At 47.8% G+C, this 24,964-nt stretch overlaps 1 protein-coding gene and 1 long non-coding RNA gene across 6 annotated transcripts in view; one reads left to right on the top strand and one right to left on the bottom strand.

The window, feature by feature from the left end:
- The window catches only part of LOC125413360 (uncharacterized), a 30,606-nt gene extending 10,206 nt beyond the window's left edge, over window positions 1–20,400 (bottom strand). Inside the window, exon 1 of one of the 4 annotated variants that reach the window (XR_015735631.1) lies at window positions 19,722–20,400. This is a non-coding gene — a long non-coding RNA (uncharacterized LOC125413360). The remainder of the gene's footprint in view (window positions 1–19,721) is intronic. The other 3 variants (XR_015735629.1, XR_007235933.3, XR_015735630.1) reach the window with 3 other exon arrangements.
- On the top strand, window positions 164–5,997 carry LOC148118947 (apolipoprotein L3-like). 2 transcript variants are annotated; one of them, XM_087898928.1, is made up of 4 exons: window positions 164–281; window positions 2,946–3,032; window positions 4,164–4,293; window positions 4,686–5,997. In XM_087898928.1, the coding sequence occupies exons 2-4, from the start codon at window positions 3,020–3,022 to the stop codon at window positions 5,539–5,541; spliced, it is 999 nt and encodes a 332-aa protein (XP_087755054.1). In that variant the 5' UTR covers window positions 164–281; window positions 2,946–3,019; the 3' UTR covers window positions 5,542–5,997. The 2 variants fall into 2 exon arrangements, with proteins under 2 accessions (XP_087755054.1, XP_087755055.1); XM_087898929.1 differs by having other exon boundaries at window positions 203–353.
- Window positions 20,401–24,964: the final 4,564 nt, after the last annotated feature.

Here is a 24,964-nt window from a genome sequence, read left to right as displayed (position 1 = left end):
TCCACAGAGAACTCACAACCAAGGTGTCATGCATTGAGAAGGACTTGGGATGTGGAGCTAGGTTTTTCCTTTCCGTAGGGCAGCCAGGAGGATGGGACTTTGGGTGGTACCCTAGACGTGGGTATTCTATTGTGTGGGCTGTACTTTGCTCAGGATGTTAGGGCTTTCACTTTCAATCGTTGGATATTAACCAGCAGGAAGCTGCTCCTTATTGGGACGGTGAAGTACAGCTACTGAGCTGATGCACACTGATTCCAGTTCAGCCACGGGAAGATTTTTTGGTAAGTTGGGGACCTCTGAATCCCACCTACCTGCTCCAATGCCAAGCTGCTCTTGCAGAGAAAGATGATCAGGTGAGATTACCAAGGTCCTCAAGGCTCTGCTGAAGTGCCAGTCTGCCCGAGACCTGGAAAGCAGGCTCCCAGGTCAAGTGGCTGTTGTGGGTCCTCACTCCTTTGGAAATGGAGGAAATGAAGGGTGTAGAGAAAGGCGGGCAGACAACCCCGACCTCACTGGTTCATGTGTCCTGTGCACCCCGAGGTTGGCCCTAGGTAGTTATTGCTGCTAAGACCAGATTTGCACAAATGTTGACTGACTTGGGGACTTCAAGGTGCCCAGGAGTTGTGCCACACAACTGTGTCTCTGAGCATGTGTCCGTGCCAAGGCCCTGTGGGAATGGGGGTGCTTGTTGAGGATTCTTTGAAGCAGGGTGAGCAGCTTTCTCAGCCTCTGCCTAGCCTGTGAAGGGTGGAGAAGGAAGACAGGCTGTCCTGTGTGTTTGGGTGCGCAAGGCACAGTGTGAGGCGTGGAGGGACAAGTTGTATAACCCCATATTCAGCACTTTGAGCCCTGTTATCACAAGGTCAAAGGCCAGACCACAGGTGGGGGTAGAGGAGATTATTTCTGTGCCTGTAAAACCATGAAGTTCTAAAAGCTTTAAGATGATAATGACAATGATAATTTTATTATCAAAATTTTAATCCACACTTTTTCCTTAAATGGGGCTATGCCCTCAGAAGCTAGTGGCTCAATATCCAAAGAATGTCTCCAGAGCCCAGACAGCGGCATGCTGGGCATATGGAATGCGGCAGTCCTGCTTGGTCCTGGCACCTCATGGGACTGGAGACATTTCTCTGAGGGAAGAGACTTGGCAGAGTCCTGGATCCCTGGAAGTTGCTTGTGGCTGCAGTAGGGGAGAAATGAGGAAATAGGAGAAGGGATGGAAAGAGGACAGGGGTTCAACAGGCAGGAGTCCCTCTGTCCAGGGTAAATTAGCTTGAATGTGATCCTGGGAGCTAATTAACAATTCTCAGGTTCATGCTGTCCTGAGTCCTGTCTCCTTGCCCTAGGAAGACAGTTCTCCACAGACACTGGGAATGGAGACTTACTGAAAGCCTCTATCTGCCCTACTGAAGAGCTTCTGCAGAACTAGGGAGAGGACACTCCCAGCCTGGGCTTCAGCTGGCCATCAGAATGGAAGGTCTGGGGGGGTCACCTACCCTTCCTCCTGACTCACATCCTCAGGATGCCAGTGCTAAGAGGCTCTGAGTGTAGCTGATTAAGTGGAGGGAGGGGCTTAAAGGAAGCATGGACAGCTGGCTTTTCTCTTTTCCTTTTATTTCTTTTGTGGTACTAGGTGTCAGCCCTGGACCTATGCACTGGACAAGGGCTTTACCACTGGGCTAGGCCACCAGCACAGAGTGACCAGAGAGGAAACTCAGAGTACAGACATTTCACCCAAGTATAAGGTCACCCCAAATGCCAGTCTTTCTTCCTGACAGCCTATGGGGTCCTGTAGTCTATAAAACAGGGCACATGAGGTAGGGACAGCAGCGATCTTGTCACATTAGTGTCTGTAGCAAGAACCCGTACTATCAGCCTCCTTTATGTCTGGCTACTGAGGTAAATGAAGACCTGCAGTCACATATGGACTATCCTGGGAATGGCCAGGGCAGCTGTGGGGAAGGGAGCAAAAGGAAGCTGTGGGTGTTCTGGCAGGGAGGCCTTGTCACAGCCTGGCCTCCCTCCTCCCTCCTGACAGAAGCAGCGGGTGTCTGTGGAGTCAGTGTCTCCTGTCCAAAGGCTAAGGAGACTCCTGTTATCCAGTCAGCCTGTAGTGGTTATTCTCGGTGATGACGAAGGCTCACTGTGGAGATGGACCAGGCTGGCAGAGAGAACCTGTCAGGATCAGGGTTTGGCAGGGGAAACTTGAAGGAGGGTCTAGATGTGTGATGCAGGAAGTGAGGGCCAGTTGTGTCCAGGGCACCTGTGGAAACCCTGACTGTGGACAAAGAGAAGGAGGTAAAGCCCTACTTGGCAAAGAGTAATACTCCTTCTTCCTCTCCAGTAAGAGGGACCTCAGAACATTTGTGACTATAAGAAGCTAACCATGCAGACACGACTTACCAAGATAGATACTTATATAGCACACATTAGCAGATTGGGAAGGCTCAGAGGACAGCCTAGGCACAAGAGTTGCTTCTGGCAGGACCTTCTTGATGCACCATTAGGTGTCATCCTGCAGTGGGACAGTCCAAGTGGGCAGCTTGGGGGTTTCTTCCTCTCTTCAAAGAGCTATGAGCCTTAGCGTGGCAGCCCAGACCCATGCATCACACCCCTTCATGTAATATGGACTTTCACCATTGCTGCACACAGTTCCCACCCCAAGTGCCAGAATATTTCTCCTCATCTCTCTGAAGAGGCTAGGTCCCTTTCCATGGCCACCTCCAGCTGATCATCCATGTTCTGTGGCCCTAACAGGACAGGAGGCCTCCGCTCTGGTTAGGGTAACGGAAGAATGAGAGGAGGCCTAGGACCGAGCCCTTCAGCGGTAGGACCAGGGCCAGGTGCTCTTTGATTTTAGTTGCTCTGCTAACCCAGAGACCCCAGCCTCCAATGAAGCTGTCCCCACTCCATCCTACAGTTTGTTTTTCTCTTCCTTTTAGCCCAGACTCCCAGATAGTTGTGAGGAAAACCTGTGAGAGACGCCACTCCTGGCACCAAGGACGCTTCAGCCCTCATGGCCTCCAAAGGTATAGATTCCTCTTCTCTGGCTCTTTCCTGAGTGTGATCTGAGTGTGGGCATCCACACTGAGAACTTGTAGAGGGGAGGACAGAAAGAGAGTCCCCAAAATGAACTAACAGAGTATCAGCTACCTGGGTATAAGGAGTTCTCCTTTTTGACTCTGTCTTAGGGAGCATGCTCAGGGATCCCCTCCTCTCTCCCGTGCCTCTTAAGGGGGGTTAGGAAAGCCTGGTGAAGTGGAGGAAATTGTGTGGTTTAGGGACAACTCCCAAAGTTTGAGGAAACTCCAAACTCTCCAGCACATGGGATATCACTTGATCCCACAGGCTGAGGGCTTGGACCAAAGACCCCTGTTTCTCTTGGGTCTGAAAGTCAAAGTCCACAACAAAGAAATGGGGGGTTGGTGTGGTGAGGGCCCTCTTCCTGGTGTGTAGCAGGAGCTTGCTACCTGAGAGTCTGCACATAGTCTTCCCTCTGTGCATGGTGACAGAGAGGCTGGAAGGGACCGAGTGGAGGAAGGGACACATAGGCACGGAGATCAATGATGACAGGTAAGAAGATAGGTCAGCGGTTCTCAACCTGTGGCTTTAAGTCACTTTGGGTGATGAAAACCCTTTCACAGAGGTCAACTAAGACCATCAGAAAACACAGATATTTACATTATGATTCATAACAGTAGCAAACTTACAGTCATGAATCAGCAATGAAAGTAATTTTATGATTAGGGGTCACCACAGTGTGAGAACGTGTAGTAAAGGCTTGCAGCATTAGAGAGATTCAGAACCACTAAGATAAATAGATAGATGGATACATACATACATACATACATGACATTATACACACGATGTCTATTTTTTTGTTGTCAGTACCACACTCTAATGGATTAGGAACATAAATTTATGACATCATCTAATCCTCATTTCTTCTCCTTCTTAAAGGCCCACCTCTAAAACTGTTCGCATCCAGAAGGCTTTTCTTTTATATGCGAATTGAAGGCACAGCACATTCCCTAGCATTGATGGCTCTATTCTTGCACCCAATGGCAGATGCTGAATACTCTGGCTGTCAAATGCCATACGCACTTTGCCATTTAGGCTCTTCCATGCTATCCTCTAATCTCATGCTTTTTCTTCCCAAGAGTCGAAGAAATCCTTCATCCAGGAAGTCATTGAGTGTCTGCAGGACTCAGCAAGCAGAAGAGACCTGCAGTACCTGTTGACCAAAGAAGATGCCTGGAAGGTGTTGGTGGCAGAGGCTGAATTGTCCAGGTCATCTCCACAGGACCCCCAGATTGTCCCCAGTTTTGCTCTGATCCCACATCACAGTGCTCCTTTACAGAGTTCCCACTGAGCAAATATTTGGTAGTGAAGGCACAGACCTTGAGTGGAGCCATCTTTATCATGTGCCTGTCACTAATGTGTGTCTTCACATGACTTCACACACTGCACCTACGGACTAAGAACCACTGAGTGTCTGTGGTCATCCTATAGAATGTAGAGAGTCTGTGGTTTCTTGTAGAATGCAGATTCCTGCACATAGTAAAACTCTTTCCCATTGGTTCTACAACGTAATTCTGTGACTTGAATGAGATAGATCTTGGGAAACCCATCTTACAGAGAAACAAGCCGTCTTTCTGATGCGCTGACCTCTTCTGTTACAGAGATGAGGAAGCTGCACTGCGTAAGGCTCTGGGGCAGCTCCTAGAGCTCCCAGTCGTGGAGGACAAAGAATGGCTTCAGAAAGACCTGCAGGACAGGAAGATGTTTGCGGAACATTTTCCTCAGTTGAAAAGGAAGCTGGAGAAAATCATTAGGCAGTTCCGAGCTCTGGCTGACCATCTTGACCAGGTGCACAAGGGCTGTACCATCTCCCACGTGGTGACCAACACCACTAGCACTGCCTCTGGAGTCCTGGGCATCCTGGGTATAGCTCTGGCACCTGTGACAGCAGGGGGCAGTCTGCTGCTCTCAGCCACTGGGATGGGGCTGGGGGCAGCGGCTACTGTGGCCGGTGCTGTCACTGTAGTTGTGGAAGAAACAAGCAAGTGGTCAGATGAAGCCGAAGCCGTGCGCCTGCTGTCAGACACCATGGACACTATGAAGAAAGTTCTTGACCTGGGAAAGATCGTGTGCAAACTTTCTGTAAAGTCCTATGGTGTCTTCAATAAATTGAAAGCCTTGGGACAAAACATCCGTGCCATTAGGGTAGCCAGAGTCATCCCTCACTTAGTGGCAGATGCAAAGCTCCTCATGACTGCTGGAAGAATCTCTGCCCAACGAGCTAGTAAGGTGAAGAAGGCCTTTGATGGCACTGCTCTGGCAATGACCAAAAAGGCCCGAATCACAGGGGCAGCCACTGCAGGTGTCTTCCTCGCAGTCGATGTGTACTGCCTTGTAAGAGAATCTATGCATTTACGTGACGGAGCAAAGTCAGAGTCAGCCAAAAAACTGCGGGCGCTGGCTCAGGAGTTAGAGGAGAAGGTGAAACAGTTTGATGAGTTCTACAAGACTTTCTAGGTTCCTTAGTGACAGCCTCCCCCAACAACACAGAGGCCAGTCAGAGGAGAAGACCTGGACAGATTAGAGGCACTGAGGCATTTGTTGGAGGAGGAACGAGGTAGCTAGTGTTAACCGTCATCTTGACACAACCTAGAATCTTGTGAGAAGAGAGTCTTGATGAGGGACTGTCTAGCTCAAGTTGTCCTGTAAGCATACTTGGGAGAGATTTTTCTTCATGACTCTAATTGAGGTGGGTAAATTCCTTCACTGTGGGGCACTGTTCTCTGGGTATGGGTTCTGAACTGTATAAGGGAAAGAAGGCTGAGCACTGGTAAGCATGCATGCAGGAATTCATTTCTCACTGCTCTGGCCTGTGGACACATTGTGGCTATCTGCTTTGACTTCCAGCCTTGACTTCCTCAGTGATGGACTGTAGCCTGGAACTGTAGGTCGAAATAAAGCTTTCTCCTCTCAGTTGCTTCTCTGCCAGTGTTCATCACAGCAACGGCAATGAAAGTTGGGAAAGCAGAGAGTGTGGGAGTGAGTCTATAGAACTGAGTGTTGAGGAGTTTGTGTCTCTGTGGCTCACTGTATGGTTAATACAGATGGTTAGAGGGTCAAGGAAAGATGTGACAGCAGCCTGAACTGAGGGACCAGAGAGGATTAGAGATTGCGGGAATGGGTCTAAAAGCACATAGTGGTTTGTGGGTATGGACAGAGAGAGGTGTGCAGGAGTGAGTAATGGGAGGGTCAGGGAAACAGAAGAGCTGGAGTAGGAGGCGCCAAGCCTCCCTCGCCATAGGACAGGCTGTGGGCCACAGCCCTTTCTGTCCAGCATCAGCTGAACCAACTCCTCCTCTGTCCACCAGGCACCTTCCATATCATGACAGAGGTGCTGAGGATGGTGGCGGTGACACCACAGGGGGTAGAGCTCTTGACAAGGGGCCAGCCCATGAAGAGGACAGGGTGACAGTCCATGAAGGACCTGTGAAATTAAAACCAATCTCCATGTGTCAAGCTGGGTCAGTAGCTTATTTGGAGAGAGAGGGGAAGTCGTGTTTGAGTAAGAGATCAAACGAGTTGTGGGGTGGATATATCGGCTAGTTTGTGATCATGAGACTCAATCTGTGAGGCTCAACCCTTCTTGACTGAGGAAGGGGAGGTGGGCAAGATGATGTCTTAGATCCACTGGCTCTGCCCACATGATAGCTATAAACTACGGCTAAATATCTACTGCTGATTGTTGGGGAAGACTATAATATGAAACAACAACAGCTCAAGAGAAGGTGACTTGCAAAAAACAGGCAGAGAGTATCAGCATGTCCCAATTGTAATCTGTATTTTGTATCTTTAAAGATTAAATTTATTTGGAGAAAGCCAAAAGTCTCTCACCCAAAGGACAGGATTTTACATCTCAAGGCATCTCCTAAGTAATATCTACAGATTGCAAATCATTTTCATAGAAGATAGCTTTGTACAAATACATGTTACATGTATTCAGGAGCCTAAGTCAACCCATTTTATTTTAACAGAGGCACGAAGTAGGAGAGTGGGTCAGAACCACTTTCTCTTGGGTGCAACTATCTGAAGGCAAAGAGACAAAGAGAGCAAACTGTGTTTCATTGTCCACAACCACAATCCTCATGGGTATCCCTCTAGAAGAGCACTTTCTAGCTATTGGCCGTCAAGTCCACGGGATAAGTATTTGCTATGCCCACTGCATAGCACAGGAAACCAACTCTCCAGACAACAGGCTTAGGGCTCTCATGAGAGACCGAGGTGTCTTTTGCCTGCAGGTACCCTGACTTCCTCCAGCAGAAAAACATGCCATCTCTTGAGCTGATGCCTACAGTGGTGCACGTCAAGCACACAGGTCAAGCTACTGTGTTGCCAGTGAAACCAAGCCCTTCAACTGCTCTTCCTATTGTTCTCTACTCTCGGAGGAAGTCAAGAAACCACCCTCATAACAGGAAGCCACACACTGTAGGTCACATGACAGACCTGTAGGTCACATGACAGACCCGAGCACCAGCTTGGGGTTCCAGGAAAGGAAACCTGTATTGTGGTAGGGTACCCACCAGAGAAGATAACTCAGACACATTTAAGCCAATAGTCTTTATTAGCTGGCCAGTGACTGCAAGGGTGTTTAGAATCCCAGTATAGCATTGAGTCTTCTCAGGGAGAGCTTTTAAGCACAAAATCCTTATCCTAGGCTGACATACTTCAGTTAACAAGAACAGTTAGCCAGGGGCAGAACTACAGAAGTAAGAAATCAAGGTTAGTACACTTAGAGACTTCCTCAGAAGTACGGACTTTGATGGGTTAAGTCTTTGCTTCCATTCTGTGGTTCTGTCTACATGCTGAGTTTTACAGCCTGAATGATGCTCCCATCATGGAGTCAGTTGTGCTAAGGAATGGAGGCTTACTAAGTCTGGGGGTCTTTTTCAGTAGAAACCTGAAAACACCCAAATCAAGGTTGAAGGACTGCAACCCAGATCTCCCTATTTACACACCCCTATTCACCCCCACAACCCATCAGCTGAAATACCCTGACACTACAGGGGTGGAAGCAGCAGGAAAAGGCAGACGGGAGCAGGAATCAAAGATAACAAAGAGATGGTTCCCTTGAGAAAAGCAGTAACTCCTGAGCCCACACCTTCTGGTCTTCTGGTGACTGAGATGAAATGTTTTCAACCTCTTTCTCTCTCTCTCTCTGTCTCTCTCTGTCTTTGTCTCTCTCTTTCTCTGTGTGTGTCTCTCTCTCTGTTTTTGTCTCTCTCTGTCTCTGTGTCTCTCTGTGTGTCTCTCTCTCTCAGTCTCTCTCTCTCTCTCTCTCTCTCTCTCTCTCTCTCTCTCTCTCTCTCTCTGTCTGTCTCTGTCTCTTTCTCTCTCACTTGCCCTGGACCTGTGGTCCAGTTTTGGCTCATCCAGCTGAGGCTGCAGTTTTTCTTGCCCTCTCTTCCACTCTTGTATCTCCTTCCCTAGCAGCTGTGTCAAGTGGCTTTGCTCCTCCACAGAATCCACTCAGCTGGACCAAGAAGCACTCAAAGAGGTATCATCTTCCACTAGAGTACTCTGAGGCTTTTGATCCAGGTTGGATCTTGGGAGGAGTCCTCTATCATGACATCTACAATCATTCAGAACTAGAGATCATCTCTGGGGCTCCATAGTATCATCCAGTCTCCTTTGCTGGTCTTCATTGGGCCCCACCTCCCCTGTAGCCATCACCCTACATTATCCACAGCAAATGTTCTTCTTGCTCTGCCTGTCATGGAGTCATAGCCTCAGGCATGGTCTCTGCGGCCTCAGTAATCATGTCAATCTCAGTTCCATTGTCATCCTTATTCTGGCCAGTGCCATCCTATACCCCAATGCCCATCCTAGTACCCTGATGCCCATCCTAGTACCCTGATGCACATCCTAGTACCCTGATGCACATCGTAGTACCCTGATGCACATCCTATACCCCAATGCACATCCTAGTACCCTGATGCCCATCCTATACCCCAGTGCACATCCTAGTACCCTGATGCCCATCCTAGTACCCAGTATTCATACTAATACTGGTCTTAATCTTAACCATCTCGATGTTTGTCCCCTAAGGGATCATAGTTTCTCCTAGGTGGATGTTCATTAAAGCTGTCTGTGGTGGTCCAGGCCATCCAGACTGTCTGTTTTGTTGGAATCTTGATTTCTACCTTGATTGAAAGAACAGTCACCCTGTCTTTATCCTACGCTTGATCAGTAAAATCCCCTCCAGGCCTTCTGCCACCTAGAGACTCCTCACTGAGACTCAGGGCACTGAGCAGGGAACCCAGGTCCTCTAAGTCAGTGAATTCAAAACCATTCAACCTGTCAGGTTCCTGGGTTTGTGAGGTAAGTGCACTGCAATTATATTTACCCCTCTGGAGAATTCCTTAGGGAGTTTTCTGTCCCATCATCACAGAGCAGATTCCTTGGGAAAGCAGTGGAAAGTAACAATTTGCAAAGACTGCTCCAGTTGATACTGGGCTCCCAAGCAGTGCATGGAGCAGTGAAAATGATAGAATAACCAATCAGAGGGGCCGATATGCATCCTTATCATTACCATGTTAATGATGGGCACATCACTGTCAGGTCACTTGTTTCATTGGTTGCGTTGACTGGTCTGGGGTCAAAGGTGCTTCCTTCACCAGTTCCCCTCCCCCTATCCTCAGCCAGAAACTCCGTTAGAGACATAGTCTTTCTCTTTCTCCTCCTCATTCTCCCCCTCCTTCTCCTTCCTCTTTTTTTTCTTAAAACACATTTATTTATTTATTTATTTATTTATTTATTATGTATACAATATTCTGTCTTTGTGTATGCTTGCAGGCCAGAAGAGGGCACCAGACCTCATTACAAATGGTTGTGAGCCACCATGTGGTTGCTGGGAATTGAACTTAGGACCTTTGGAAGAGCAGGCAATGCTCTTAACTGCTGAGCCATCTCTCCAGCCCCTTCTCCTTCCTCTTTTGCTGAGGCTGCCACGTTAGGGAGGAGGAGAGAATGCAAAGGTTCCCCTGTACTTTTTAATAGGGAGCCATAGACAACACCAGGGTCAAGGGCATCAGGAATCCTGGTGGCCCTGCCACTTGGCTCAGAGGGACAATAATGGTGGCACTTATTAGAGTCAAACTGTGCTCGCTCATGTCTCAGCTGACAGCAATGATGCCGGACATATTTCTAACATTCACAGCACTGGGGTACAGCTGTTAAGCCCCATGTGCCGACGAAATTGCAGGAACCATGCAGGGAAAGCAGGTCAAGGTTATTCGTGACCTTTCTGATAGTTGTGATTCAGTATGGCTTCAGTCAATTCACACTAGATCCCTGGACACTCTGAGTCTCTGCTGTATTAGCCAGCTGGCTCCCCTGGGCACTGACTCCCCGATTTCTCTTTATCCCGAACCTTTCTCACAAGGAGTCAGAAAGCAAGTCCTCTGCGGTGTTTCTGTGTAGTTTTCCCACTCTACAGAGACTCAATTCCTCCAGACTCTGCCACCTGCCGTTCTGCTAGGGAACCCAGTGAAACTCATTCCTGGCTGGCAGGGCTGAGTTCCTCACCCATAAGCCAAGTTCTGGATTGACTGGACTCAGGGTCCTGTGTGCAGCTGTCAAGTGGCCAAGACAAACAGCTGGACAGCATCGTTCTTCTCCAAGATGCCTTCTTCTTTTCTTCTCAACCCCTGGAGAGCTTTATGGATGGCCTTTTTCATGGTGTTCCTGTCCATTTTCACACAGGACTAGAACGGCCCTTCGAACTACCATTCTGATTAACTTTTGGCTTGGTATTCTCTCATGGGTTTTATTACCCTTATAATGAAGATTTCATGCTGTCCATAGATAGATGCCTGCTGTATCGAGCAGTGCTCAAATCTGTAGCCATATGCAGAGTACTGATTCTGGGTGGGGGAGTTAGGGAGAGCGGTGGAGAAAAGGGCAAAATATGGGTGTGTTCTCCATTTCTTCTTCCACAGGGGAGATGAAAGCCACCAGGACTTTCCGAAGAGTCTTCTGAGAACATCTTAGATGGTCCTTGCCAGGGAAAGGAGAGATGTCCAACATGGGACTGCCTCAGGGAGGCATACATCTCCCATTCACATAATCAGATGAGATGTTCCTGTCAAGCTGACTTCTAAGCATTGGTGTTCACACCTGTAGATGACTTTTTCCGGCCTTGGACAGCCATGAAGGTAAAATCATGCACTGGGCATTATACACTGGAGGCTGATACCCCGCCAAGCTCCCTATAATAAGTGACCATTGCTATGGCAAAGTGGGGCTGTGCACAATCATAAATACAAGTGTGTCATCACACAATTATATTACTTCCCCTGCAAGTCTCAGAGAACACGGAAGTGTGGAGGAAACAAAGAATGTACGAGCTGGGGAAGGGGTAGAGACCTGTGGAGCTGTCATTTCCGAATCGAAGGAGAAGAGATGCTCCTAAGGCTCAAGAAGGTAACAAAACGTGCAAGGCTTAAGACGTTCATAAATTACAAGATTCTCAAGGAACCTCCACCCCAACTTTATTAGCAGTACGCCTTACCTGCTAGAGACCTTTCCAGTTGGCCCGCCCACAGCTTGTGCAGCAATCTCCAGACTCACAGATATTATGGGTTGTCACCCATGCAGGAGTGGCTGCTCTGAGACAGCTGTCTTTATGTCACCCACACACCTCTAAGCAACCCCTTAAATAACCTCCTGTGAGTAACCCAAATGAACCTGCTGAGTTACTGAGCCAGTCTCAGGTAGGATTATTTCTTTGGTCTGTCACCAGTACCTCTACTGGCCTAGTGTAATTAGACATTTGTTCATACCTCCCAGGAAAACTCAGGTGCTGACTTAGAATTCTCAGAACACAGATAGCTAAGACGGGGTGAAGCAATCAGTGGATCATCACGCATGGGGTGAATAACTGACACATAACCTATGGTGCCAGCATTTCAGACGACTTTACCACCCCATTAGACAAAGCAAAGAGCTTCAGAAACATGCAGATGATTGACATGAACGGCAGGTGCTCATGGGGCCAGACCATCTACACTATGTCTGCTGTCCTCAAGGCCAGGCGGGAACCGGGAAATGATCTTGTGGTATTTGAAGTGTCGTGACTCATCTTAGGCTCCAGGGAAAATGCAGGGATGAAAACCACATTCTCAGAACCCATAATCACATTCTCTCCCTTTGGAGACTAAGACAGTTTTAGAACAAAGAAGAAAACAGGATTCACACCTGGATATAATCCCAGCAGAACCACGCTTAAAGCGTATAAGGAAGTGTTTGCAGACCAGGGCTGTCTCTGAAGCAACTATAATTTTCTTTTTCTAATTATTTCATTTTATTAAGAATTCTTAATATAATCTTTTCTCATTTACATAGCTATCCCCATTCCAACACCCTCCCCTCTACCCCTCCACCCTTTCCTCCACCTCTCTCCCCATCCATTACTCAAAAAGGGTAAGGTTTCCCATGGGGAGTCAACAAAGTCTGACACTTCACTTAGAGGCAAGACCAAGGCCCTCCCCACTATATCTAGACTGAGCACGGTATCCATCCAAAAAGAATGTGATCAAGTACTAGGGATAAATCCTGGTCCCACTGCCAGCTGTCCCGCAGACTGCCCAAGCCTCACAGTCTTTTTCTACTTTATTTAACTGTTTATTTTTTCTTTGTATTTTTCACCTCATTTATCTCAATTCCAATCAGCTCCCCACCCCTCCATATCTACCCTCTGCCCTTGCATCCTTCCCACAAAATGAACTAAAATAAAATTTAAGGGAAAAAATAAAAGGAAAAAGAGAAAAAGAAAGATCTCGTCATGGAAGCTGCACTGTGACCCAGTGAGTCATGCAGTAAACCGTTTTGTCCACGTATCTTTACTACAAGTGTTCATTGCAAAGATTCTTTGGTCTGGTTCAAGGCCTCTGGTTTCTCCTACACTATTGATGCTGGGCCCTCACTGGGACTCCTCTTGGATATCCTGTTTCTGCCCTGTGTCATGAAGATCCTGCAGTTTTGAGTCTGCATGACCGGGCCTTTCAAGTGCTCCAGCAGATCACAGATGGGCTGGATGTTATAGTGGGTGAACTCAGAACCACAGTTCTGGGCCTGGGTAGTTGCAGGGTTGGTCAGCCAGCCAGCTCTCCCCCAACCACATGACCAGTGCTGTCCTGGCTAGTGCACCATATGTAGCAAGGAGCAAGGGACAGGGACAGTTCTCCTGCTCTCAGGCCCTCAGATCTCTCCCACACCTGCACCACCAGGGCCAGCTCTAATGTGTTGTACAGGTGAGGTGCAGAGACCACTCTGTGGAGTGCTGCAGCTGGTGAGGGGCAGGAACAACTTGCCCACCTGCCACAGGTGGCATGGGGTGGAGCAGGGGAAAGGGCACTCGCCTATGTCCCCCAAGACAGGGCCAGCTCTCTTGTGTTGCCCAGTTGAAGTGTAGGACCCTCTCTCCTGAGTGTTTCACCCAGTGAGGGGCAAGACCAGTTCTCCCTAGTGTTGCTGTCAGTGAAGGTAAGGCCAACTCTGCACATCCCTATACTTTGGGCCTTCAGTGGTATCATGAGCCATGGACATCAATGGAGACCATGGCTGCAACAGGGCCAGGAACACAGACAAGGGCCCGGGACAGCAGGCCAGGCCCAGACGTCACCATGGCCCTGGATGGCAATCAACTCAGCACCTCAGCCTGCTCCTCACCACTGTCATCTCTTCAGATGTGCTTGTGTCCGTGGGAAGTGAGGAGATGAACCATTATCATTCTATCTATCTATCTATCTATCTATCTATCTATCTATCTATCTATCTATCTATCTATCTATCTATCTCCTATTATCTATCTATCTATCTATCTATCTATCTATCTATCTATCTATCTATTATCTATCTATCTATCTATCTATCTATCTATCTATCTATCTATCTATATATCTATCATCTATCTATCTATCTATCATCTATCTATCTATCTATCTATCTATTATCTATCTATCTATCTATCATATATCTATCTATCTATCTATAATCTATCTATCTATCTATCTATCTATCTATCTATCTATCTATCTATGTATCTCTATCTGTCCCATAACATTTGCTTACCATAATAATGCCTGTCTGCCCAGTGGTGTAAGACACCGGGCAAACTTGTATATTCTTTTTGAAGCCCAGAGCAGACAGCCTCGGGCATGCGTACAAGCCTCCTTGTCCTGCTCAGTCTGTCACAGCTCTGGGCAGGACTTTGCTTTCTCTTCCTATAATTTTCCTAAGTCAAAGCATTGCAAATGCTTCTTTCCTTTAATTTTTAAAAGATCTCTTATTATTCATATTTTATGTGTGTTGGTGTTTAGCCTGCCTGTCTGTGGCTGCCCTGCATGCATGCCTGGTCTGAGGAGACCAGAAGAGGGTGCTGGATCCTCTGGAAATGGAGCTAAGAATGGTTGTAACCTGTTGTGTGGGTACTGGGAATTGAACCCTGGTCGTTGACAAGAACAGCAATGGTAAATGACAGCCTTGTTCGTCTCTGAGCCATCTCTCCAGACCCCTTTGGCTATCATTTTTACCAGAGAAGTTTGGATTTTGAAAAATATTAGAATTGCTCAACTGTGTTTATACTAGCTTTATTCATAATAGCCAGAAACAGGAAACAACATAGATGTCTATAACCCAAGAATGGATAAAGAAAACGTGGTGCATTTACACAGTGGAGCATAACTCAGATGTTAGAAATCATGACATAAAATTTGCTGGCAAATGAATAGAAGTAGAAAAAAAATCCTAAGCAAGACAACCCAGTCCCAGAAAGACAAGTATGGTATGTACTCTGTAGGTAAGCCCCAGCCGTGACAAGCTCGACAGAGGCCTGAGTCTCAGTAGTTTACCCTAAGGCAATACCTGGTTACAAGAAAGACCACAAACTGAGACCACCCAGGTACCACCCAGGAACAGACCATCTAAAGGAAATTCCCAACGTTCCAACCATTGTAGATAGGATCACCAGCCAGCACACATCCATCGCTTTTCACCAGGACACCCCTAAACAAATGTCAGCTAATCAGGGGTCCTGAACCTTAGATATTCCTCACACCCAACCTCTGCTATTATAAAACCCAACCCCAGCCGAGTTCGAGGCTCTCTGATCACTCCAATACATTGGACACACGGAGAGTCCGAGTTTGCAAACGTGTGTAAGAATAAAGTCTCTTTGCTTTTACATACAGTACTCGGTCTCCTAGTTGGTTTTGGGGGGACTCTGTGATCTGGGCATAACATATTCACTTATTAGGGGATATTATTTGTTAAGTAAAGGATAATCCACTACAATTATTGCATGCACTGCATGCATCTCCCGGAGAAGGGGACACTTGTGGGTAGATTTGGGGGCAGGTGGGGATGGGGACAGGGAGTAACAGATGGGGGGGTGGAGAGAGGGTGTGCAGAGAGAGATGACTGGATTAGGTGGGCATTTACGGGGCAGTGTGGAAACCTAGTGCGGTGGAAACTTCCTAAAATCTGTCAGGTCGACCCTAGCGAGGACTCCTAGCAATGGAGGATATGCAGCTGAGCTGCCATCAGCTATAACCAGTCAGGCTCCCAGTGGTGGGACTGGGTCACCAATCCAGCCACAAAACCTTTGACCCTGCTGACAAGAGGCACTGGGGCAACCGTGGCTCAGAGTTTGTGGGTGTGGCCAACCAATGACCGGTCTAACTTGAGGCCCAAGCCACAAGAGGGAGCCCATGCCCAACGCTGTCTGGAGGTCAGGAACTGGAAGCTACTGGGCTCACAGAACTAGGATAGAACCAAACAGGACTGAGAAAAAAATGTCAGTGAGCTGATTCCTAATTGTTCTGCTCTACTCACAGGACCAGTCTAGCCTAATCGTCATCAGAGAGGTTTTCTCCAGCAGCTGATGGGAGCAGATGCAGGGACCCACAGCCAAACATTAGAGGGAGCTCCTGGGACCCTGCAGAAGAGGGAGAGGAAGGACTGTAGGAGCCAGAGAGGCCAAGGACACCAGGAGAACACAGCCCACAAAGTCAACTAACCAGGGCTCCCAAGGGCTCCCAGGGGCTCCCAGAGATGGAGGCAGCAATAAAAGGGACGGCCTGGGTCTTCTCTATGTCCTTGGCGTACGTGTTGTGGTTGTTAGCTTGGTGTTTTTGTGGGCTCCCAACAGTGAAAGGTGGTGTCTTTGATTCTTTTGCCTGCTTGCTTGCTTGGGACTCTTTCCTCCACCTGGGTTATTTCCAGCCTTGATATCAGGGTTTCTGCCTAGTCTTACCGTATCTTGTTATGCCGTGCTTGGTTGATATCCCTGGGAAGCCTGTGTTTTTCTGAATGGAAATGGAAGAGCAGTAGATCTGAGGGAGGGGAAACTGGGGCGAGGAACTGGCAGAAGGGGAGGGAGGAGAGGCTGTGATCAGTATGTATTGCATGAGAGAAGAATAAAGTTTTAAAAGAAAAATTAGATTTTTGAAGCTGTGGTAAAATATACATATGGCCCACCATAAGCACTCGTGTGTGTGTGTGTGTGTGTGTGTGTGTGTGTGTGTGAGTAACATCTCCAGCATCCAGATCTCTTCATCTGTGGGCTGATACTGCTCTCCACAACCTCTGGAACCACCACGGGCTTCTCCCCTGTGAGATCTCCGCTCCCCATCGTCCTCACGAAGGAGACATGCAGCATTTCCTTTTGTGTCCAGCTTATTTCGTCTATGCTAATAATGCCAGGCTTCATCGTGTTGTGTGTGGGACAGAATTTCCTGCCCATTAAAGGCTGAGAGATTTTCTACTCTACAAACTGTCATACTCTCATATCTGTTTAGCTCATGCTGGGCATCCAGGCTGTGCCTTTGACTGTTATTAATCAAGTTGCTGGGAACGTGGGAGAACAAACATCTGCCCATGTCTCTGCTTTTGTTGTTGTTTCTATGCATTTACTCCGAAGTGGATTGGCTGGGTAATGAGGCATTTGTGTTTCTGGATGACCCTCTACCCTGGTAACAGGGTATGACATAATAGTGACACCTGTCAACTCTCTGATGTCCTCTAACTCAGGGTATGGGTGGGGAGACCAGGTGGTACCTATAAAACTTGCTACAGAGCTGCCTGGTGATGTGACTTTCATAACAAGTCCCCTCTCCCACTCAGGAATCTACTGACCATGTGACCATGTCCTCTTTTTGGATGAACTTTGTTTGAACTTCCACAATAATCAGCAGCAAGTCTCCAGGTGATTTCCAACTTTTCTGGATCAATTCTGGGTCAGCTCATTCTGATTTAATCCAAAAGCTGCTGTGTTCACTCAGCAAATGGACCTGCTGCTCCTGACGATTACACATGTGGCAAACTGAGGGCAAAGTTATTTGTGCTTCAAACAAAAAATATTACATTTATGGCTTAGATTCTGTCACCTTTATGTGCAGTTTGACATTGCATATAGTCCAGAGGCTATACACTTGGCTCTACAATTTGAAACTTTCTTAAAACTGATATTTGTTATCTAGGGCCTGGTTTTTCCATAATGAACAAAGACAAATCAGATGTTCTTAGGGTACAAGTGTCCAGACCGTGTTATGTGGGAGCAGTGACTGTCCTTCCACTCCCAGGGAGCCACCCGGGGCTCTCAACAGAGCATACTTAACTCTCCTGCAATCATGGGAGGTTTGTCTGTCCTGGCCATGTAGATGATTTCAGAAACCATCAAGTCACAGGCTCATTTGGAAGATCCCAGCCGCTAGAAAAAGAGAGACTAGCAGGAGGTAAATACTGCTCTTGGCCATACTTTCTCCAGTGTATGGACTGTGATAGGGTAACCATGGTGATCGGACATCTTGATCACTGACCCCTCCTCTAGGAGATGCTGTGGTCCACACAACTCCCTCTAAAGCTCCTTCAGTTAATGCTTCCCATTGCATCAGGGTCACATTCCATTGGGCTAAAATGACCTCTAGATCATCCTCAACTCTTAAATGAGTCACCCTAAGTAACATTTCTTGGTATGTCACTGGTCAACTGAGCCGTTCTTTAGCAGATCTTCAGGATGCCCAGGTGGGATGGACCTAAGGTTATAGACTCCCTACTCCACTCCCCCACCACACGAGTCTGTAGCTCCATCCTGATGCTCAACCCAGAGACTGTCAAGCGTTTGCGAACATTCCAGTGTGTTCTGTACTCTGCAGAGGGCCCACATCCCTGCTAGCCTGCAGCTTGTGTGGACCCTCACCGTCCTGTATCTCACTCTGATGTTCTCTGACTGTCTAGCTAAAGTCATATTAATAAATGGGGACAGATTTCAGTGCAAGGAAACTTGACAGAAGAAACACAGTCAATAATCACTGTAAACCAGAGAGCACAGCCACAAGTATTTGCAGGGGGAGTCAAATAGTCTCTAGGAGAGCCAAGGTGTTCTTCGTTTTTAATGTCCTTTCCCCAAGAGGTGAGAGGCCATCTTTCTCTATACATCATCCTGTGGAAATGCAGGTAGTAAAACCATGGCAACAGTCTGTGTTTATGGTGATGAACTTCTTTTTTTCACCATCTGAACCTGGGTCAGGCCGATCAATTTTGCTGTGTGGACTGAGGTGCCTGACTTGGACTAAAAGTATTTCAGTTAAAGTAACTACTTCAACCCCCATGTACCTGGTTTCATCTTTCATCTTATGACAGTCATGGGTGAGTTGATATCAGGAAAGATGGTATCAGAATTGAAGGCAGACAGCTTCTCCAACTTGAGTCGAAAGTGGCCCAGGAGTGGGACCTGGCACTGGTTCACATAGGCATTATACAGCCAGCATTCTTGTGTTCCTCAGAGGAGAGCCTCAACAGTGTGGGGTGCTGTGAGTTTAAGATCCTGACCGAGAGTTAGCTTGTATTTTGTTGTTGTTGTTTTCATTAGATTAATGGTTGCCACCACAGCTCTTAGACAGGTAGGCCATCCTGTAACTACAGGGTCCAGTCATTTGGAAAGGTGTGCCACAGGGCATTTACATGACCCCAAAGTTTGGGTTACAATCCCTTTTGTAATCTCTTTTATTTTGTGGACATATGAAAAGTTTTGAGACATCTGGAAGTGCTAGGGTTGGAGCTGAAGTCAGAACTGCTTTCAAACTTTCAAATGCCTTTTGTTTAGTCTTAGTCCAAATTAGGGACTCAGTGTCCCTGCCCCTTGTTCTGGTGTATAGAGGCCTTACTATGTCCACAAACCCTGATATTCAGAGGCAGCAATACCTAGCCACACCTAGGAACTCTTGAACCTGCCTCTTAGTCTTCGGAGTTGGGATCCGAAGGATGTCAGCAAACCTACTCCAAGATTGCTCCTTTCGCCTCCCCCAGCTGGGTATCACGATGGGTAGACTCTGATGTACAAAGTCGGTCCTTCTTAGCCGATGCTCTGGAGACAAAGGTCACTCTTGCTGCAGTCACTCAGTGGCCCTTTCAGAATTTATTTTAGTTTTAGAGGCTAGGAGGAGGTTTGGTTAGAGTATACATTGTTAGAGTGTGGTCCCAGGAAACCTCTGACGAAGAGCAGAAGGTCAGCATTTAGTGTCTCATCAAACAGGGCTGACTGGAGAATTTTCAAATCTTTGGGACAACCTGGTCCAGGGAAGTTGCCCACTACAACCTCTCTCTGGATCTGACCATGTAAGAGCAAAAATGGGTTGACTCACCTGTGCCCATGGAGGCTGAAGAAGGCATCCTTCAGGTCCAAGACAGTGGACACCTGTTTCTCTGGAGGAGTCAGACTCGTGAGAACCAGAGGTCCCAGATTTCTTCACAGGCAGGAGAGGTGTATTCCAGAGTGACTGGCAAGGCACCAGTATGCCTGTCTCTCTAAGCCTGGCAATGTGGACCACAACTTCCCTTTTTGTTTCCAGGGTCATTGGGCATTGTTTAGTCTGCAGAGAGTAGCTAAACCAATTAATTGAGCAATTACATGAACTTGGTGTTGGGGCAGTACTGAGGGGTTGATTTCTGCCCATATCCCCTATAATTGTAAATCCAAGAGATAGTCCAGCTGTATCCTTTGATTAGGGGCACGACTTTCAGCTAGAGATATTCTTTGGACAAAATCTGTAAGTCTAACTGTGTCTCATCATGAGAGTTGACAGTGGCTTTAAGTTTATGCAAAAGGTCTCGTCTCTCAATTGGTTCTCTGCTGTTAAACACCTTTGAGCTTCCTCTAGCAACTGGGACCCATTTATACCTATAAATTTTCCTAATTTTCTGTTTTCTAATATCTGGGGCCAACTGGGTGACAAAGGAAACCTTTCGGCATCTGTCATTCATCCTTCTGAAAAGAACCCGGGAAAAATTATTTAAAGTCCCCTTGGTCAGTGTTGGACATAAGGGAAAATCCATTCTGTCTAGGCTGAATAGTCCTGCTCTAATCCTCACACTCACAAGGTTCTGGGGGATGGGTGTTCCACTTTTTGCAAAGAATGGTTGGTTTTGAGGTTTCCAATTACATAGATTGCTTGTTGAAAAAGATACATTAATCATGAAAGAGGAAGAGTGGAACTTCCTCCTTTGCTCAGGGGAACATTTCCTGTTCCCAGGGGCTGCTTAGAGAAAGGGGGAAGGGGAGTAAAGGAAGTGTGCGGTTTGGGAAACTATTTGGCATTCTGCTTAGATGCCAGCCACACGCACCCCCACCCACATAAGAGGCCCAGCCCCTCCCCACTGCCTCACAGAGACCGGGACCGACTCCAGCCATGAGTGGGAGTCCAGCAACAAAGCGTAGAACGCTCTTGGAGTGGGACAGGCAGAGGTCATTTAGGTTTCTGGGTGACCTAGCAGAACCAAAAGGATTCAGGTCACCGACAAGAAGGCACGGGTCATAAACAGACAGACCATTTTGTTTTGTCTTTTTTTTTCTCTCTCACACCAGAGAAAGCCACTGGTCAGGTCAATACAGGGAAATAGAACGGACAGAAACACAGAGAGAGACACACAGTAGCGACAACCAGGGGTGGACGCCACACATTCATACACCTGAGCAGACTAGGGGAGTCTGGTGATGTCTCACACAGATCCCAGACACTGATCAATGGCCATGTCTGGCCTCCCCTTGTGTCCTAAACAGAAGGCATCTTAACCAGACTTACTTTCAGAAGGTGACAGGCCAGGTGACATTCTAATGTGTTTCTTTTTCCAGTGGAGGTGCCAGACCCCTAGGAAACATTAGGCAGCGAAGAACCAAAGTTTCTCCATTTTGTCCTCTGCCTCCATCGTGTGTCTTGTGTAAGATATCTCCTGTAAAACATTCCAGTCCTCAGAAATGGCTGGGGGCAAAAGTAACAGGGTAGCCACCTGGAAAGTACAGTTAACTGCAGAATGTCCTCACCTGAAGATCAGCTGATAAGAAAACTTGACAAGCAACAGGCGAGGTTCAAAAGTAAAATTTCTGAAGTCCCTGGACAAGAGTCAATCAGGATTGAGCCCGTCATCCCACACCCTACTAATGTAAATTTTCTGGGGTTTGCCTTTGAATAATGCCCTCTAGAAGGGAAGAGTACCTCCTCTTGTCCCTGCTGTGCCAATTACTTTGATGAGCTCCCTACCCGCTTGTATTGAGCACACAATAAACCTTGCTTTTTGCATTTTGGTGAATCGGTCTCCCTGGTGGTCTTTTGGGGTCCCCACAGACTGGGCACAGCAGGCAGGAAGTGACCAAAGGGAGTCCTAGGGACTTGACATGTCTAAGGTTTCCTACCCCTTTGAGCTCCTTGACGGCTGCACTCTTTCCCTCTCTGAGGGGATCTGAGACCCCTGATGTCTCTAAGGATCTCCAGAAATGTTGTGGGGATCCACCAGAGAAGGTTATTCAAACACGGGCTTGAGCCAATAGGAAGTTTTTGTTAATCTGCTGGTAACTACAACTGTGTTCCAAATCCCAGTGTAGCATTGAGCCTTTCTCAGGGTAAGCTTTTAAGCACAAAAATATATCCTGGGGTGGCATACTTCAGTTAACCAGAACAGTCAGCCAGGAGCAGAACTCCAGAAGCTACAATGCAAGGTTAGCACATTTAGAGACTTCCGGGAGAACCATGGACTTTGATGGATTAGGATTTAGTTTTCCTTATGTCAGGTGATGCTGTCTATGTGTTGGACTTTGTGGCCTGAATGGTGCTTCCATCATGGAGTCAGCTGTGCTAAGGTCTGGAGGCCTACTAAGGTTTGGGGGCCTGTTACCCTGAGAGGATGTGATACTGAGTGATTCAGAGCAGGAGTTCCTGGGAGGAGAACCCACACAAGCAGATGACCAGATGCTGTGCACGCCATCCTCGGCAGCACCAAGGTCAGCATCAACAGAACCTGGGAGTTGGGGGCGGTGCTGAAGCTGTGGATGGGGGATGGAGGGATGAACAGAACCCAGGAGGTACAGGGAGTGATCTGTGGATGGTCCCCAACTCTGTGGTGCCAGGTCTTTTCCCTCCAGGCCACAGACACCCCTCCACCCAATTTAAAATGGGCTCAGCTAAGAACCTAGGACTATGTCGCTCCTTTGAGTGGGTCAGCCGGGGGCGTGGGATGAGGGTAGCATCCAGCAAGACTCAAGTTTCCTGTGTTTGTCAGTTTCTTGCCAAGTGGGACTTTCTCTTTCGTTTTCTGGTTGGGTATATCAGCAGGAGGCCGTGTTCGGTAATCACTTGGATTCACAGCTGGTCACCGTGTCCACACAGCTAAGGACTGTCCAGTCCCATTCAAACTCAGCCTGTTGACAATTTTGTGTAAATTGGGAAATAGCTAAGTTCTCACATCTGCATACCCCCACAGCCTCTCTGAAAGAGGAACATGGCCCTTTTTGTTGGTAAGTTCAACAAGGTCAGGCATCTGCCTCAGGTCACAGACACAGCAGCAATGAAACTAGCCTTGCAGCAGATTGGGGTGCAGCTGCTCCCTCTTCCCATCTGCCCTAAGCACAAGACACAGTGAGGGGCTCCTCAGATGGGCCTATAGAACCTATGGGGTTCAGCATGTGCACCAGGTTCCTGACACGTGACCGGGAGACCTCAGGGAGGGGTTTGCTCTCAGAGTCCCTCCTCTGGGAAAGGGAGGAAGCAACAAGATAGGGGATAGGGGACCACACATCTCTGCTTGGGGGCCTGAACACGCAGAGTTGACTCTGAGTGATGTGACTTAAACAGAATGGGGACAAGAACTGCTTTTTGAGACACAAGGATCCCAGGGATTTTGCATCCAACCTGTCTCTGAACTCACACTCTGGGTCAGGTCTTGTGAGGAAACTGAGGCTTCCGAAGAGAGAGACTTGACCAGGATTCCGGGACAGGGACTGAGCAGGTGGCTGGCAGCCATCTACCTTCTGTTAGGGGATGAGTGGAAAGGGCAGGGGCTCTCATGTACCCGTGTGGTGGTTGGGACACACACACACACACACACACACACACACACACACACACACACACACACACAAGCCTGCACTGTATAGTCACACCTAGCTTCAGGAAGCCCAGTGTCCCCCATGTGTGTCCCCCCACCCCCCGCAGCACTCTTTCCAGTTTTTGGAGTGCTCTCTGGGGTCACTGGACTTGGGTTTGCTTGACCACTACAACCTGACTGCAAAGTCAATTCCTTCTCTCCTTGCATTAGGACGTGGCTGCTACCAGCTGCCTCTGTCACCCTGCACACGGTTTCCTGGAATATTTGCTCCGACTCTGCCCCCTGGATACCCGGGGTCAGATGTGACCCTGCTTGGGGATTGGTTCAGAGTGTTTGATGTCTGAGGACATCTGGGTATCTATGATTATAGGGGAGTCAGTTGGCGGTGAATGTTTGGAATCATTTAGGCAGGGGAAAAGTAGGAGTATGAGAAGAGAGATGAGATTTGGGGGGAACAGGTGATCGTGAGGGAGCAGGAACCAGAGGGTGAGGGTGAGTACACAAGGTGGGGGTTAGAAGAGTACCCTGTATTGAAGGAAGGTTAAGCATGCAGCTGTCTGGGCCGTGTAGTAGAGTGGCCTAGAGGGAGGTGGGTTGAGTCATAAGAGATGAGGCCTTGGAGGGTCACCTTGGCAGGTGGGAGACTGCAGCAGGTGACAGACAGATACATCACGCTGAGAGACTGGGTATAGAGTTTATTTAGTGCATTAGAAAAGGGGAAAAGGAAGAAGGGGGAAGAAGAGAGAGAGGCAGGGGGTGGGGAGGAGAGAGCAGAAGCTACCTTTTCAGGAGAGAAATGGAAAGAGAGAGTGAGCGCATTCTGGTGGAGGCAAGAGATCCGCTTGCCTCAGTGGAAGGGGAGGGCTGGGAGGGGACAGGGCTTTTCTCTTAAGGGACAGAATACCCAGGTGACAGGACAGGCTAGTAGATCATAACATTCCCATCTCTTATAATAAAAAGGTGGGAAGTTAGGCACAACAGGAGTCCCTAGCCCCTGGTTCCTGAGCCAACCGGCTGGGAATCAGCTTGACTTTATTATCACCCCCTCGCGCTAGCCTGGAGACGTCCAGCTAGTCGCCCTGGGACTTGCGTCATTTTCGTCATTCTCACATTTCAGCTGTGGAAAACAAACGACATTTCTAACTAAATTTAAATAGTCACACCACGTGGACAACCATGGCTGCCGCCATTTTCTTCCGAAGAGCACAGGCAGTAGACCCTCCGCGTGAGGTCTCGCCCCTAGCCAGCTTCCTTCCTCTCACTTTTCGTTTAGCTATATGTGCATAAAAACTTAAATTCAACTGGGTGCGAATACATGTATATTTACTGTTACACGTTATAATTGTCTGTTTATTGTCTCTCATTCCAGACTACAAAACAGCCACTCTCATGTTCTAAGTTGGTATATACTTTTAAGTCTCCTACAGAAAGTACTATATATGTAATCCGACCCTGCTTTAAAACATATTAAGCTGTTTTCTACTATGGTCAGTTTCACTATTAGCTTCTG

Source organism: Myodes glareolus, chromosome 19 (assembly GCF_982192425.1).
Source record: "Myodes glareolus chromosome 19, mMyoGla1.1, whole genome shotgun sequence".
In the NCBI taxonomy this organism is placed as follows: domain Eukaryota; kingdom Metazoa; phylum Chordata; class Mammalia; order Rodentia; family Cricetidae; genus Myodes; species Myodes glareolus.
The sequence above is the reverse complement of the archived record's forward strand: the minus strand, read 5'-3'. Positions and strand labels throughout refer to the sequence as shown.

Coding starts and splice junctions, on each gene's coding strand:
- LOC148118947 (XM_087898928.1), top strand. Junction 4,294..4,685: donor GCAGAGGCTGAATTGTCCAG/GTCATCTCCACA, acceptor CTTCTGTTACAG/AGATGAGGAAGCTGCACTGC.